The following is a 16,827-nucleotide window of genomic DNA, read 5'->3' as shown; positions in this document are numbered from 1 at the left end:
ATAGGGACATATGATCATTAATTGTACTGCTTTTGGCTGATATTGGCAATGCTTTTATGAAAAACGTTTACTTCAAAATTAAACCGTTTCTGCATGTGCTCTCAGGGTGATTGATTGGGTTGGTTGTTCTTGTCTTCAGTTTTGTCTAAAACTTTGTTGTTATTTTAAATAAGTATTAACGGTTCGATTTTATCCTCGATTTAGTTTTCCTGGCACAGATACCTTGAAGTGACTAACTTTTTTTTGGTATAGGGTCTACTGACTGTGTGATGTAGTTATTTATTAGTTCAGATCGCATGATGTAAACGTAACTGAATTTTTGCAGAAAACTTTTCAATTATTTCCACTTGGATCTCTCTCGATTCGTTTTTTTTTTCGTTTTTGACTTTTGCGTGTTCTCTTGGCTATTTTTCAGTTGATGCTTAATATTCAATAGAAATGGTTTTTAAAATTGGCTGGATGCCTTCTTTTCGGCGTATTTTTTTTCGATTTTAGATTTTAATCTGTTTCGTTTGTTTTGCGATGTTTGTATAGGTAGAGATGATATCAATGATTATACTGCTTGTAACTGATAGTCGTAATAGTTTTGTTGAAAATGGTCTTTTCCCAATTGGACTAATTCTGTTTTCCTGCCAAAAGGAAGGAGTGGACTGGTTGTTTTTAGTTTGTTCATTTTTTGTCACTGATAAGCAGTTTTGAAACTTCATTCATCTTTTAATATTTTGCTGTCAGATACCTGAGACTGACAGGCTCGTTGTACGTTACATGTGTTTTTGTTGTGTGATATGATTTTTTTCGATTAGTTGACCGTTCTTAATATAAATATACCTAATTTTGCTTTATAATTTTGTAGTATTTTTTGTTGCTTCTGTCTCTGAATTCTTTTTTTTGCACTTAATTTGAATTTTTCTATTTAATACTTTGTTCTCATTATTGATAAGCATTTAATGTTCACTTCTATCTTATTTAATTTGCACCTGGCTTAGATGTCTAGAATTGAGTGACTTATGCCATGGTATACGTTTTATTGCTTGTTTGATGTAATTTGATCCATTAATTGAGAACTCCTGATAAACGTAAATGAAATTGCACTTTTTTCTCATGGGTCTCTTGATTTCTATTTTTTTCTTCCGTTTTTGCGTTTTAAATGTTCTGTTTGTTTTTGTGAGTTGATTCTTTAACCTCATTAGAAATGGTTCTTTCAAATATATTGGGATTCCCTCTTTTCGGCGTAGTGTTTGTTTGATATTAGACAGATTGATTTTAATAATCTGTTTGGTGGTTTGTGTTCTGATGTTTGTAGAGGGACAAATGGTCATTGATTTTTGTCTGCCTGCGAATGATTCAGGCAATAGTTTTGTTGAAAATGTTCATTTCCAATTTGGATTAGTTCGTTTCCGGTTTTCTACCGGCTATGTTTTTTTAAGCTGGAGCAAGTTCGTTCATGACATGAATTTTGATCTCTTTCGTTTCGATCATTTACTTCTGTTTTTGATTGTTAACTTCTTTTTTCGAACATTGGACTTTAAATTTACACTTAAACGTAACGTTTATATGTAGGAACTGTAACGTTTAGGAAGTAGGAACTGCTGATGATATTTAGGTGAAGAGGTCATTTTGAGAAATTTTGAGCCTATATATGTTACCCCTACTTATCTAAACTACAGATAGACAGCGCACCTACCTCCCCACACCTGCCTTCCTGATACCTACCTCCACCCCTCTTCGCCTAACTAACCCCGGGGCATGTTGTTTTGTGTTTTGTCTGACGGTTTTGTTTCGCTTTACATTTGTTCTGGAACGTTCTTGCGCTTTGACTTTTTGAGTGACGCCTTCACGCTTTATTTCTCGGATTAAAAAATTGTTTGGCTACACCCCTCTGAATTAAATTTCTCCGCCTGTCACAACTAGATTTTGATAATGCGTGACTTACCTGACGCAACAAAATTGATTTTTGCACTGTTTTTTTAGGAGAGGACGATAAATTTTTCAACTCATTTTGGTTTTTGATGTTTTACGGCATGCAAGTCTATTTCCAAGGTGTTCTGGGATCTGCCGGTTATGTTCATTAATAGTATTTCAGCAGAGATTTCTGAAATTTGTTTTTTATGGAGTCTTGACAACAAATTAGGATTAATGCAGTCAGGATTAATGGTTTTTTGATAATTTTGAGTGTTTTCATTCTTAAGCTACCAGGAAGCTTTATTACTATTATAGAACATGAGAAAAATGTTGAAACAATAGTCAAACGATATTCTCGTTTTTCAAGAACGATATTCTTCTCGTTTTTCCTTAAATTCAGGATACAAAGATTGCTGCCATTGTATTGTTTTGTTGTTCAATGGCACTTTTTTGTCATTGAAGAAATCAAATCTTTATTGAAGACAAGAATCGAGAAAACCATCTGGTATTCCCTGAAGATTTCAGGAAAATCTTCTCTCAAAAAACCTCATATCATTTTAGTTGACGCTTAATTTGGCAAAAAAAGCCGGACTAGCATGGGTTTCTTTCTCTCATTGCAAGAAGTCGGAACATAAGTTGAAGAGTGCCTATGATACTGAATATTATTACCCATTTATTTTGCTTTTATTGCTATGTGGTTCCCAGATTCATCTGTAATTGTCATAGTTTCCCTGGTGTTTTTGCTTTGTTGCTTTGCGATGATAGGGACTTATGGACGTATAGGGACATATGGCCATGATTTCTCTTAAATATCCAATAATTTTATATATCCGATGTTTTTTTTGTTCAGTACAAAAAATTATTCGAAATCATTCTTTCCTTCATGCCTTCTTGCTTTAATTCTTCCTAATAGTACACAATAGTTGGGAAGTAGCTGAGAACGTGAAAGTGGGAAGAGACCGAGGGAGCTAGAGAGGGAAGTTGCAAATGAGGAAGAGATCAAGTTACCGCGAGCGGATTTTAAAGCAAAAGCCACAGAAAGAGAGAAGAGCCTTTAGCTTAAAGCAGCTTGAAGTGGTAGACTTCGGCGTGCTTTTCCCTTTGTGGCTAGGAGACATGGAGGGGGTATCCAATTACTATTAGCTGGAACTCTCCTTAATGCCTCTAGACCGATCACTAATTGACTTTATAATTAATTCCCCATTGGATGCAAAAATGTGTTAATGACTGAAGCTGGTGATACTTTGATATACATTTCATTAAATGCTACTTATTCAATCAGGAAATTTTGAGAAAAGGTTTTTTGGTTAATCGTCAGTCATGTATGTATGAAAATATTTTGTGAGAAATTTTGAGAGCAAATCCTTGCTGCCGGGTTAGAATTAAAATATGGCTTAAAGATCCGGTGTTTGAACGGACGGAAGTGTTTGAAAGTGTGCCGGAGCTGTGAGAGTAAAAAAAAGTATTGTGAAATTATATTATCAATATGATCCATTTTACTGCTTTTGAGATTGAATGCTCTAGTATTTATTAAATTGTTCATAGCACGAGATTAGTGGTCCGTTGAAAGGTCGTTGAGAAGTCTCTAAAATGTGTTCTTAATGAATAAATTAAGTGCTTAACTTTATACTCAGTGCCAAATCTGATTAGCTAGGTGGCCAAAGGCGCTCAATCTGCGAGGGGCAATCGGAGGAAGTGGAATTGCTCTTAGCCTCTAATCCTGATTAAGACAAAATTGGTTCGCAATTGCACCCCGGGCAACAGTTGTTGTGAGAACTTTACTCTTTATAAACTGTCCCCTGTCTAAAGGGAGAGAAATGATGCACAAATATTTTCTTGAGAGCTAGGGAGACTTGTTTCCTCTCCTTAAGTAGTGCTGAAGTTAATGTTTTGTAACACGTTTCCTTCCGCTTGCTTCCTCAAATTTTCCCCTCTTATCTTTTTTGTTGTTATTACATTACAATGGCTTGTAAATTCTCCCTCCCACATAGCTATTTTTGCGTACAGAGAGTGAATAAAATAAATAAGAGTGAATCTAGATCTCGTATTTCATTGGCTAAAGCGAATGACCAATTTGATTGGCTTAGATAAGTTAAATTCCAGTTTAGAGTTAAAATAATTCCTCTAAATTTACAGGTCTTAAATTAGATAGAGTTGAGAGGACAGAGAATTGCACTTAATAGTTAACTGTAGGTTGCTCGATTCCCAGCAATAGGATATTGGCGATTCTTAAATTCCACACCTTGAAGTATCAGTCTTCTCTCCTCCTAAGCCAAACGACACCTTGAAACTTCATCCAAATGTATTCAAATGTCGCCAATGCTCCTCCAATTCAGCAGCAGCAGCAATCGCACCCGCATCCACCGCCATCTCTCTTATCGACAGGAGGAGGGGCAGGGGGAGGTGGTAATGAGCTCGGATCAATTTCATCAGCTCCATCGGCTTCTCCCTCACAAGTTGCAGATGCTGTGCCGACTTCACAATCAACTGACTCCCAAGCTGCCAACCTTGTCTTTGATAACCGATCAGCATTCACATCAGATCTTCTGCGACACGATTTTCCGTCTTCTTCGGCAGCAATCTCTGAAATATCGTCTCTGAACAATTCTGTATCGTCATATTTTGAACACACGTCTCAGTTTGCCCCTCCAGCACTGCACTCGGTCGCTGCAGCGACGGCCACCAACAACCATAGTGCTGTTTCTTTGTCAGTTTCAGCTCCATCTACTGACGGTGGTTTGGCTTCGTCCGAAAGTCTGTTCCAACAACTCTCCTCTGCAAGTAGTCGAGTTGATAACAATATTCAACAACTGGGAGAGCAACATGGTTGTAGTTCTCATGCGGCTTCGCTTTACTTCCAGGTGAAGTTGCATTTACTTAAGATTTGCTGCATAATAAAGCAAAATGTAAGGCGAATTTGGAGTAATTAAAAGACTAAATATTTGCATCTGACATTATTTGAACGCATAGATGTTTTTTTGTTGTTAATGGTAGAACATGAATGATCGGAGTGGGGGAAATTTGATGAAGGGGAACTTTTTGTCTTTCAAAAGTAAGTCGCTATACGAATTGTGTGGTTAAAAGAGATGTGGGTCAAATTTGATATTGTAACTCTATTCTATTGTGTGTCATTCTAAACTTGTAACAGTATCAAATGAATCAGCTTAATGTGTATCAAGTTTGCCCCATATGTTTTAAGTTGTGACGGGTATTTGGAAGCCTGTGTTATTTCGTGGTGATATCGGAAACCGCGCTTCTGTTAATGTGGGTAACTTTAGATGGTTTCCCTTTCTGAAATTTCACATAGTCAAAATTGCTTCTCTCAACTTTTCCAACATTTGGAGTTTCGAGTTGTGCTTGCAAAAAGCATTTTAGAGAGAGCTTGTAGGGCAATTTTTTGTTATTTGGTTATTGACATTTGCTCAAAATTTGTGATTTCAACGTAGAAAATTGTACTTTTATCAAAAGCAACTTTGCGGAAGAATTTTCTTACACTTGTTGAGCGTGTTCTTTTTAATCCCATCATCTTTATAAATATGTATGTTGAAGAGTTATTTATTCTTGTATTTAATAGCGTGTGATTTTATGCGGGACTGACTTATTGCTTATTGATCTGTGTTCATTCTCCGGCAATAATTATTTTTTGGAGCCATTTTCTTATCTCAATCTTACATCACCAGACCTCTATAATTTTTTTAGGAAGACAACTTTATTTTTTGTTTAGGCGAAGAGATTCAAAACGAATTCAGAGAACAACAGTGATTACAACGAGTAAGTGTGTCTTATCAAACTTCAGTAAGCGAATTCCTGATACATTGATAATCGTATGTATTTTTAGGCACAAAGATTATGGAATTCTTGAGTCCGGAACTAATCCATCTCCACAACAATCGGCATCTAGCTCTGCCATGGGAAACCTCAACGCATATCTTCCCGCAATCAATAACGGCACTAACCCCAGTTACTATTACTCACCTATCACGGCTCTGGCCAACATAAACGTCAATTCTGCAGGCGATATTATAAGCTCGAAAGATGCACAATTTGAACGTACTGAGTCTCCTATTCGCGATCAGATTTTGGGAGTTGGTGATGTTGGAAAAGTGGGTGCAACCATTCCTGGTTCGGGTGCAATGCACGCCGTGGAATTGGAACAGGTAAACATGTTGGGATCAAACGGGCAACAACTTCAACAATCAAGACCTTCTAGTCCAATTTTAAGCAGTTATGACACGGGACCATCAGCAACATCGGCACTGATTTCCACCAATCAGCTTCTTCCACCTCAAGCACCTACGCAATATTCAATCAACAGTGCGAATGTGTTCGCTCAGAGTGATTTGATGGGCTGCTCACTTAAATCCGATTCACTGGGTCAAGGTATGATTTTAATCAAATTGTAATTTCTTAAGCAGAAAACAACTTGTGTAACATGGTATTGTTGTTCAGACAGTTTCTCGACGATGCAGTATTATCCATCGTAAGTACACATCTATTACACATCAGCATTAAATGGTTTTCAACTGATAAGAGATTATAGTAGTCTAAAGTTCTTGTTTCTGCTGAGTTTGCGCCAAGATTAATTTCGATCACCGTATTCAAAATGTGTAATTGCAGCTGAGTCCTATCGTAGTAAGATTTAATAAAATGTAGGTTAAAAGTTTTTTTGCAGTGCATATTTTTATTCTTAATTTTTCAATTCCAAAATATTCCCCTACCTATAGTGAATTTCCAAAGCGCTTCAAATATTTTGTGTCTAAAATTATTCCTGCTATGTATTAAGAATTACTGCAGGGTCTACTCGCAGCTGCTAGCATCAGCAGCTACCGGTGGAGGACAAGCGGCGGGTGCTGGGTCGTCAACTGGAAATGGATCTGTGACAATGGGCGTTGGTGGGGGAGGAGGAGGAGGAATGTTTTCTACCACTGGTGCACACTCGGGTATGGTTCAGCAGTACGCTCACCCATCAGCTGCAGCAGCTGCTGCTGCCCTGTATTCTCCATACTCAGCGACTGCTGGTACGTTCTTGGACTATCTTAGAGAAGTACGCGGGAATCAATTTTCAGACTGTTCGTTCGTTCAGGCAGAAGTAATGCACGGTCTAGTGGTATTCGTAACTGTTTCACCCCATATTATAGAAAGTCGATTATGTTCAGATTCATTTTGAGTGCGCTTAAAGGAGTGCAAAGCACTTTTACCTGAAAGTGAACCCCGGGATTAGCGACTATTTTTCTGTAGCAAAGGAGAAACGTTGCCTACTTCACAACAAACAGTCCTGGTGTTTTTGATTTCGCAATAGCAGAATTGCTGGCTTTTCCGTTAAACAAAAAGACTCGTGCAATGTGCAATGCCATTATTGATAATTCTAATTTATTTTCAGGAGCCTCGGCCGGTGGTGCTTTCGCCACAACTCCCGGAGTCACCGACTACTTGTCTGCTTATCACCATTACTACTCAGCCGCTTACGGAGGTACTCATTCAACCTTATCTCTGCTACATTTCTTGCTCTCCAATGTTCATCCTATATAAATTTTTTCAGATGCCGCGGCTACCGCTTATGCCCTGAATGCCGCGAGTGTTCCGTCTCCCTTGGCGGGTTTCGGCGCTGCTTCTCTAATGAGTGGACCCACAACCAGAACTAGGGAGCCGTGTTATCTTAAGAACCACAAATATACTCTCAAGAAATCTAAGAAGTGTGCATCTCCTGCTCCTGACCACAATTTCGACGTAAGTTTGGAATCCTTATATGGCGATGAGTAAAATGAGAAAGATGTGACGTAAAATTGCTTAAAGAAAATTTGCGTGATAGCTGAAAGGTAAGGCGTGTGATCAACACACTCAAATGATTGCGTGTAAAATCAGAGTCTCCGTGATGCTGTCTGTGTGACGATGAGATTTACGTAACCACAGTTCAACTTAAAATTATCCTGACAACTCTTGACTGCAATAGTGGTAGCACGTGAACCTTTCAGGATGAAAAAGAGTCACCATAGTTACCAAAGATAGCAATGCTGCTATTAAAAAGAACAGTTAGGAATTTTGTGAATAAAAGGAAACGGGTAGCTAACAACAGGCTACTGTGACCTTACGCTTGTCCGTGAGGTCGCGGCTTCAAACCCCTGTTTTTGCGCCCAAAAATTTCTAAGCTACACCCCTAAATTGAATTGAGCCTGCCCGTTGTTCGAGAGCAATTCATCCGACGCTAGTCGGTTTATGTTTATGTAAATAAAGTGCACTAATCGTTTTGCCAATTTAGTTGATCCTATATTGAAGGCTTTTGTTTTTTTGGAATATCTCTGAATTCATTGAAAGAAATGTTATTACGAATTTTAAATTGTCAATTCTTTGTTTCAACAAGAGGTTAATTTTGCGACTGTCATCCGGCAATCTGCTGTCTATAGAAATAACGTTTAAAATATCCTTGCTGAGTTAAGAAATGTTTCAGCGTATTTTCATTTGGGACTTGGACGAGACTCTCATCATCTTCCACTCTTTGCTGACGACCACATTTTCACAGCGTTTTGGAAAGGTAAGTTCTCAGCCTTTTCAATTTACAAGCATTGTAAGACAATATGTTCTTTCCATGTATATTTGAGCACCAAAGATAACTTTACGAATGTCCTGAGAAAAAAAGAATATCAGAAAAACCATTTTTGTCAGTCAACACAAATGAAGCTCAAGTTATTTTAGGACTCTGCGCGGGGCGTTCAATTGGGTCTGGCAATGGAAAGTTTAATATTTTCAATCGCGGACCATTCATTCTTCTTCAACGATTTGGAGGACTGCGACCAAATCCACATCGATGACGTAGTCTCAGATGACAATGGAATCGACCTTAGCAACTACAACTTCGCAGCTGATGGTTTTGTGTCCTCAGTTGCAGCCGCAGCTGCTGCATCTGTTGCAGGGACAGCATCCAGTGTTGCAGCTGCTGCCCTAGCTCTTCCTTCAACATCCAGTGCAGTTAGAGGAGGTGTGGACTACCTGAGAAAGCTGTCCTATAGATACAGAAAGATCAAAGAGAACTACAATGCCTACAGGGGCCCAAATATTACAAGTAAATTATACTTTTAATCAGAAGCTTAAAAGTTTTTGCCCCCACTTGTGATACATCTGCTTTTTGGAACTTATTAGTAATCTTATCTGGTGATTTATATTTCTTGCCCGCATTTATTGTTAATACATTTTTAACAAATCAATTAGGCTATATTTGACCTTCAGCTAGGCTAGGGCCAGCAAAACAGGAGTCATTTGCGTTTTAATCAAACTAAAGACTATATTTTTTTATTAACCGCAAATCAAAAGTTGGGGGTCAAAGTTTTTTGCACCCATAAAGAAAAATTGATCTAGACTGAAGACCATGAATTAAATTGCCTCGCCTGTCGTTCAAGAGCAATTCTTCCGACATTTGTCGGTTTATGTTCTTTTCTTTCAATCCCAATAGAGTTATGGGTATCAACGGCGGCTATTTTCCGGCAATTTTCTTGGTATGTTTTAAAATTTTGAATTGAATTGGTGAGTTGTCTTTTTGATGATCTATCGGTTCACGCATTTTTGACCTTTTCTTGTCAATTGAAGTCATGTTGTAGTGGTGATTTTTAATCGTCCTGGAAATGTAAGTGGAGCGAAAAGCATGTTTCAGGCTTGAAATTTTTCAAACTGCTTTTAAAATGAAATGAGAAACTAGTCTTTAGAGGTTTTAAATTTCGAGAGTAAATGTTTTCGTCACTTGCGGCAATTTGAATTGTTTTAATAGAGGCACAGCGATAGCTGGGGCTATTATTGGCCTTCTCTTGGTTTTTTTACGACTTGAAGAGGAGTATTGGTTTTCTTAAGGTTTTCTTTTACCGGAATTACTTTTCGTTCAGACGATGTGTAGTGAAAGCTGAAGTGAGTAAAATTGCCGTTTGAACTAATTGTTTCTGAGCGAGAGAAATTTTTTAATCATTCGCTGCGTTTTGTGAGTGGCGTTTTGACTTTGAAAAGTAGTTTTTGACTGAATGGCACCTCTACAACCGTTTTAGCCGTTTTTTGTCTAACTGACCCAGTTTTTTTTGCTTGTAATTTGTTTTTTGCAGAAATAATTTTTATTCGATGCTATATTGAAATGTAAACCTCGGAAATTGATACCACAGTGTTTTCCAGAGCCTGAAAATGCGCTTCAAGTTTAAAATTGGCACATTTTTCTTGATTGTTTAGATAATTTTGGCTTTTTTCTAATAACTCTTTGTGGATTTTGGAGAGGTTTTTCCAAAATAGCCACTTATTACTATATATTGCAATTTTTTTCCGGCCTTGGTATTGTTTTTAAAGGATTTTTTCCATTTGAATATTATTCTGTTGCTTATGTTTTTTCTCTTTTTAAATTAATTTTTGAAATCATGAATTTATTTCTGAAATTTAATAGTTTGAAATCGCGTTGTCTACCTTGTATACAACAAGGAAAGGTATGTGTTGTTTTTGTCTTTATTCCAGTGATTAGAAATCTAATTGTAGTGATTTTCTGATTTTTTAATTTGAGCATTCTTTTTGAAAAATTTAATTTAGTTCCTAAGATTTATCTGTCGTTTGCTTTCGCGATCTTTTTGAGATTAGAATCATGAATTATTTGAGGGTAATTGATAGCCCTCTCAGTTTTTTCAGCCTATCAGTATTTTGACCATCCTAGTTATTTCGGACTTTTTTAACGTTACCAAAAGTTTTCAATAATATGAAATTTTGCTTCTCTTGGTGAATGTGGTTTAAATTTTAGCAATTTTTACATCAGACCTGAGCAGGTAATGAGTTAGTGTTTTAATACAAGAGGTAATGGCCTCAGCTGCAATTACGGTTATTTTTGAAGTTTTGACGCTTCGAGTCGCTTGCGGAATTCTTCGGCTATGTTTTTTATTTCGTCAAGATTTTTGTTATTATCATTTGACGTCACAACCACTTCAATTCTGCTTTTCATACATTCGTTTATGCAATTTCAACTGAAGTGCATGCGTGACGTCATTTTTGGCTCATAGTGGAGCGAGTTTTTTGATCATTTTCGTGATAAAATTTTTGGTCAGACGTGACTTTCCGCAATCGAAAGTGACTTCCTCACTTTGAAATTGACTTCGTACTTTAATTCTAAGAGATAAGGTCAAGTGAATGCGTGTCACTCTAAATAAAGTTTATTTGAGAGCAGCTACTAGAGGCAGCAATAACTTATACAGATTCTTCATCAAAAAATGTAACATTCTCAGACTTCAATGAAAAGACTATTTTTTGGTCTGTCTTTATTTACTGTTTTTTGAGACTGCAGATTTACGAATCTATTGCGGCTATGTTCTCGCAATCTGGCAGCTATGTTTGCTGTTTTGTTTTTTCTGAATTTTTTTCCCAAATACTTTTAAAAGGTGATACAAGTGTTCTAATAATGCTGAGATTTAAAAGGTGATACAAGTGTTCTAATAATGCAGAGTTCTAATAATGCAACATCTCAAAAGACATCCGAACGACTAAATGACGCTGTCTGTTTTCGTGAAATTTTACTGTTTATTTGGAATGTCTCCGTTTTGTAGTCTGTAAATGCTCTCGAATGATGTTTGAGCAAATATTTTATTCGTGTGCGTTCCTTTGCAAAGATTTTTTCTGCAAAAATTTTTGCATCATTGGTTAACGGCTTTGATTTCAAAGCCTTTGTAGCTGAGTGGGTAAGGTTCAAGCCAACCTGGAGTAACGGGTTTTAATCTCCAATGCGAAGGCTCTTGCACCCATAAAACATTTCTAAGCTACGCCCCCTCTAAATTGAATTGCCCCGTCTGTCTTTGTGGAGCAGTTATTCCGACGTTAGTCGATTTATGTTTTGAGTGCCAGGGAGACAGGATGTAGAAGGTGAAATCAGGTTATTTGAAGCGTATTTAAGTTTATTTGAATTGATTTAAATTGGAGAATGTAAGGCATTTAATTACTTTGGCACTAATTGTTTAAAAAATGAGCGATTTTTTTTTGGATTGTTCCATTTTTTTGTTTGCAGCAAAACGATAGCTTATTTATTAGTTGCCTTTTCGTGTTTTTCAATTCATCGTCAATATTTTATTTACGGGCATATGACGTCACGATCACTTCAAATCTCCTTTTTCGTTCATTCATTCATTCAATTCTCACTGAATTGCGAGCTTACCGTCATTTTTCAGCAGAGCGAGTTTTTTTTACAATTCAGAGGATTTGGATTGTATTGTTGTGCTGTCTTTTTAAAGATATTATCACACTTTTTTATGACTTTCAGCTTCCAAAACGGAATAGCAGGTAACGCTCGGCGAGGATTGAGTTGCAATAGAAGACCTCAGCTGGATTTAGTAGTCTTTAAGGTGACTTGACTTACCTCACTCACTTGACTTACCTCACTCACAAAAATGACTGGCTGACTTTGAAATTGACTTTTATTTACTTCAATTCAAAGAGATAAGGTCAAATGGGTGTGTGTCACTCTAAATGAAGGTTATTAGAGAGCAACTAATAGAGGAAGCAGAAACTTATACAGATTTTTAATCAAAATATAACATATCAGCCTTCAATGAAAAGGCGAATTTTTTTGGTCTCTCTTGCTTTTTTTGGAGACTGCAGATCTACAAAGCTATTGCGGCTATTTTCTGGCAATCTGCAAGCTATGTTTTATATGTTTTGGTAATGCCAACTTAATTACAAAGTTTGTATTTTTGCATTTTTCAGGTTTTTTGAAAATTTTTGACTTTTTAATCTCTGTGAGCCAATGAATTGTTTTTAGGGCTTGAAAATGGCTTACGGTTTGGTTTTTAGTACCAATGGAATGGTTTTACACATGTGATTATCACGTTTTTTACAGTTTTTTTATGAAATTTTCAAGTTTTTTAGAAAATTGTTTTCATTTGAGTTCATCGATCATTTGAAAATTGAAAATTTGAGTTCATCGATCTTTATGGGCCAGTGAATCATTTTTTAGTCTTGAAATTTTTTCACTAGATGGTTTCTGGAGACAATGAATTGGTTCTGAAGATATCAGTATTACGAATTTTGGCAATATTTTATTAAAATTTGCGATATTTTCAAAGTTTCTGAAAATTTTTGTCATTTTCAGAGTCCATCGATCTTTAAGGTACAATGAAACTTTTTTCTCGCAGATGGCTATCAAAATAACTTGTGAGTTTAACTTTTTCATGGAGATATGGTCAAGTGTGTGTAGATTTTTTTTGCCTTTTCCATCTATTCTTTATTGTCTTTTTGAAAGTGGAGATCCACTAAGCTATCGCGGCTATTTTCTTGCGTTGGGCTGGCTATGTTTTTATTTGGTGACAATTACCTGTTAAATAATTTCAGCTTTAATGAGTTCCAAACGAGAGCAATGGCTGCAGTTACGCAATGAGATAGAACAGTACACGGACAACTGGCACTCGTATGCCTTTAAAGCACTCAATCATATCTCATCGAGGTCAGTATAAATCATTGGAAACGGCATTCTTTAAAAATGAAATTTTTATTTGATGCTTTTTGCTCAATTTTGGATCAGAAGTTTAGAGTAATTGACCAAAATTTCAATAACTCACCAATCAGGTTTTTAATGAAGATTTTTGGGTTTTTAATGAAGATTTTTTGTTTATGTTCAGATGTAATCAGGTCAACGTTCTTGTGACAACTACACAATTAGTCCCCGCAGTAGTAAAAGTACTTCTCTATGGCATGAGTGGGGTGCTTGAAGTTGACAACATCTACAGTGCGTCCAAAATAGGCAAAGAGGAGTGCTTTGAGCGAATCATTCAGAGGTTTGGACGCAAGTGTAGCTACGTCTGTGTTGGAGACGGAAAAGACGAAGAACAGGCTGCGAAAGTTCTCGACATGCCTTTTTGGAGAGTTTCAAACCACTCGGACTTCATTGCCATGTTGCAAGCACTAGAATTAGATTATTTGTAGATTATATTTTCTCCTTTTACCGAGCACTATTTATATCAGATATTTTGTCTCTCAGTTTTTATTATTCCCATTAAAATGAAGATTATGAGGATAATTCTAGACCTTGAGAGGACTTAATAGATAGAAAACTAAATTTTCTTTCTGGTTTTTAATAGCCGCCTCAGCTTCTCAGCCGGCTATTATAGCGCTTCTTTTTTGCAATTCAGAGAATTTGAATTGTAATGGGGCGCTGTTTTTTTTCCGATCTGGTAAAAAGCAATCAGCAGCTTTGAAGCGGGAAAATACAAAGCCAGAAAACAATTGAAAGAAGTTTACATTGATAATACGGATTACTCTTATGATGTGATCTGAGCTATCTCCAGTATTTTGGAGCTATAAATTTATCTTTACCCTTAGGTGCTTTGAACACGTGACAGAAAGCAACATACCTACGCACCCCCCTTGTTTTTTTCTCGCTTATTTCGCTTTTTTCGATTCATAATAATCTGATTTACTGCAACTCTAACTCTACTGACCTTTTGAATATACCCATTTGTTTTCCAGCTCGTCAAAAACCTTGGTAGCTCTTGAGCTTTCAGTCAGCTCGTTGCCGTCGCCGGTTTTTCTAAATTACACATTAAGTCAAAGTCGAAATTTGAGTTCCTCTAATTTGAATAATGATCAAGCTCCCCCGCAGACCAACAAAGAGAGGAAGTTAACAACTCAAAATCAGATAATAATTGGAGTAAAAATGAAAATTAATGCCCCCCGCTATCATATCTTGTCAAACACCTCTAATGAAAGGCGGAAAAAGAGCTTGTGTTGTATTAAGTCCTGATGAAAATGATGCAAAACTTGAAATTACCAAAGTTAACAAAAATGTTCCTAATTTGGATATTTCCGAAATAATTAAAAATAACTTTCAGAAATCTGTTGCCGACATGCTTCCTGAAATAATGAAAACTGTAAAATCAGAAATGGAATCAATTAAAGCTGACCTAAAAGGAATTGAAAACTGCCATAAGTGATATTGTCGATGAAAAAATTAATAAACTCAAGTCGCAGTTGGATTTAAAAATAGACATCGAGCAAGAAAAAGCTAAACTGAAAACATTATCTGAATGTGAACTGCTCGAAACTTATAATCGCCGTGATAACATTAAAATACTGGGTCTCGAACAAAATTTAGCTCATGGCCAAAGAGAAAAACCTATCAAGAAACAGCCGAAGTTGTACAGAAAGTTGCTCAAGAAATGAATGTACGTGTTGCAAAAAAATGACATTTCAATTGCTCATAAGCTGCCATCTAATAACGGAACGCCTAAACCGGTAATTGCTAGGTTTACCCGTAGAATGACTAAAATTGAGCTCATAACGAAAAAGAAAAAACCTACATGGAAATTCCCTTCTAGGGAACGTAAGGATATATGAAGATGCCACAAAAGCTCGCGTAAGTTTCATGAATTTGCTAAGAAGCGATGAACCGATAAACAAAGCTTGGATCAGAGAGGGGACAATATTTTTCGAGTGGAAAGGTAATGAGAGCATAGAAGAAATACATGGCCTTTATGAAAGAGCTGAATTGGTACAATACAGTTATGAAACGGTTATAAAGTGCTTTGAAACAAAACTGACCAACAGAACAAACCCGGCATACGAAATTGAAAATAGACGTGAAAAGTTGCATAACCTGAGCAACAAAACTCGATTTTTAAAAACAGAAATCATAGCTTCAAAAACAAAGTTACTACCCACTGATGCAATTTTATCCAGACTATCAGACTCCATACTATCCATCAAATTCCTTTGGCATCCAAAATCCTCGATTCTAGTCATATTTTAAATGTTCTCCAAATAAACGTACTGTCTCTCAAAAAGCATTTCTCAGACCTAGAGGCTTTAATTCTTAAGTATTGAATCTAAACCAGATATTGTATGCCTGAGTGAAACGTGGTTAAGTGAAAGTGACGAACCGTCAAATTATGTTATACCTGGCTTTAATAACTGGGCAATAAGAAATAGAAATTCACGAGGAGGTGGAATTATCATTCAATGTAACAATACCTTAAATATTGTGAAAGAAATTCCTAATCCTTTTAATGAAGCGTTGTACTTAAATCTAGGGATACAAAGTTTCAACTTCAAACTCATGGCTTTATATAACCCTCCACGATACAACAAAATGACCTTCATAGAAACCCTTAATAAATTTTTGGAAAATGAAAACAACCCGAATACCCCAACAATAGTTTGTGGTGTCTTTAATATTGACGTTGAGTGCAAAAATTTAATGGTAGATACGTATTTAAATAGCATCGTTGCTTACGGTTTTGAATTTTTTTGCGATAATCCAACAAGGGTAACAGAAACATCATCAAGCTCTTTAGATCATTTTCTATTTCAAAACATTAAAGGAGTAGGGCAAGTTCTTCAGCACCAAAATTTCAGTGACCACTATCCAGTTAAATTCAAGTTCAAGATTCACAAAACAACGACAAATAATGAAAAAGTGTATAGAGATACAAATTTTTTAAGTCGCCCGGAACGAGCGAAAAATTAAAAAAAAATGTCAATAACTTGAATCAACATCTGAAAAATAACGAACAATCAAATTTTAGTCAAAGCAATGTAAACGAAGCCTTTGATATTTTTAATAGACTTTTCTTAGAGGTGACAAATGTCTATGCACTAATGACAGTCAGTAAAACGAAAAGTAAATGTCCACGATGGTTTTGTAACAAACTGAAAAACTTAAAAACAAAACGAAACAAAGCTCACAGAAAATGTAAAGAGAACCAATGTGAACCAACGCTTGCCGAGGGATAATCTTAAAAAAGAAATCATAGCAACCAAAAAACATTTTTATCATCATAAATTTGACAAATGTATTGGCAATTCAAGACAAACATTCAAACCTCTTAATAAACGCAGGGGGAAAAACGCTTCCGAAATTTTTCCTATTCTAGCAAGTTGTCAGAAAAATATCATGGAAACCAGTCAGGTAGATAATGCAAACTCTTTCACTAAGTTCTT

General features: G+C 36.3%; 4 protein-coding genes across 6 annotated transcripts in view; 3 read left to right on the top strand and 1 right to left on the bottom strand.

The window, feature by feature from the left end:
- LOC142336056 (uncharacterized) overlaps nucleotides 1-13,869 on the top strand; it is a 63,908-nt gene extending 50,039 nt beyond the window's left edge. Inside the window, exons 1-12 of one of the 3 annotated variants that reach the window (XM_075384564.1) lie at nucleotides 3,457-3,472; nucleotides 4,096-4,763; nucleotides 5,627-5,673; nucleotides 5,741-6,282; nucleotides 6,352-6,382; nucleotides 6,697-6,920; nucleotides 7,283-7,372; nucleotides 7,442-7,629; nucleotides 8,348-8,431; nucleotides 8,593-8,959; nucleotides 13,225-13,336; nucleotides 13,512-13,869. In XM_075384564.1, coding sequence (XP_075240679.1) covers nucleotides 4,203-4,763; nucleotides 5,627-5,673; nucleotides 5,741-6,282; nucleotides 6,352-6,382; nucleotides 6,697-6,920; nucleotides 7,283-7,372; nucleotides 7,442-7,629; nucleotides 8,348-8,431; nucleotides 8,593-8,959; nucleotides 13,225-13,336; nucleotides 13,512-13,815 — 2,550 coding nt within the window. In that variant the 5' untranslated portion in view covers nucleotides 3,457-3,472; nucleotides 4,096-4,202 and the 3' untranslated portion in view covers nucleotides 13,816-13,869. Of the gene's footprint in view, nucleotides 1-3,456; nucleotides 3,473-4,095; nucleotides 4,764-5,626; nucleotides 5,674-5,740; nucleotides 6,283-6,351; nucleotides 6,383-6,696; nucleotides 6,921-7,282; nucleotides 7,373-7,441; nucleotides 7,630-8,347; nucleotides 8,432-8,592; nucleotides 8,960-13,224; nucleotides 13,337-13,511 lie in introns of those variants that run through there. The other 2 variants (XM_075384556.1, XM_075384573.1) reach the window with 2 other exon arrangements.
- The window catches only part of LOC142336124 (proteasome subunit beta type-2-like), a 344,687-nt gene that overhangs the window by 217,955 nt on the left and 109,905 nt on the right, over nucleotides 1-16,827 (bottom strand). The window lies entirely within an intron of this gene.
- The window catches only part of LOC142336115 (phospholipase A and acyltransferase 3-like), a 302,707-nt gene that overhangs the window by 208,000 nt on the left and 77,880 nt on the right, over nucleotides 1-16,827 (top strand). The gene's annotated exons all lie outside the window — the stretch shown is intronic.
- LOC142336080 (uncharacterized) overlaps nucleotides 1-16,827 on the top strand; it is a 247,727-nt gene that overhangs the window by 208,000 nt on the left and 22,900 nt on the right. The window lies entirely within an intron of this gene.

This window comes from Convolutriloba macropyga, chromosome 1, assembly GCF_964194025.1.
Source record: "Convolutriloba macropyga chromosome 1, txConMacr16.3, whole genome shotgun sequence".
NCBI classification, from domain to species: domain Eukaryota; kingdom Metazoa; phylum Xenacoelomorpha; order Acoela; family Convolutidae; genus Convolutriloba; species Convolutriloba macropyga.
The sequence above is the reverse complement of the archived record's forward strand: the minus strand, read 5'-3'. Positions and strand labels throughout refer to the sequence as shown.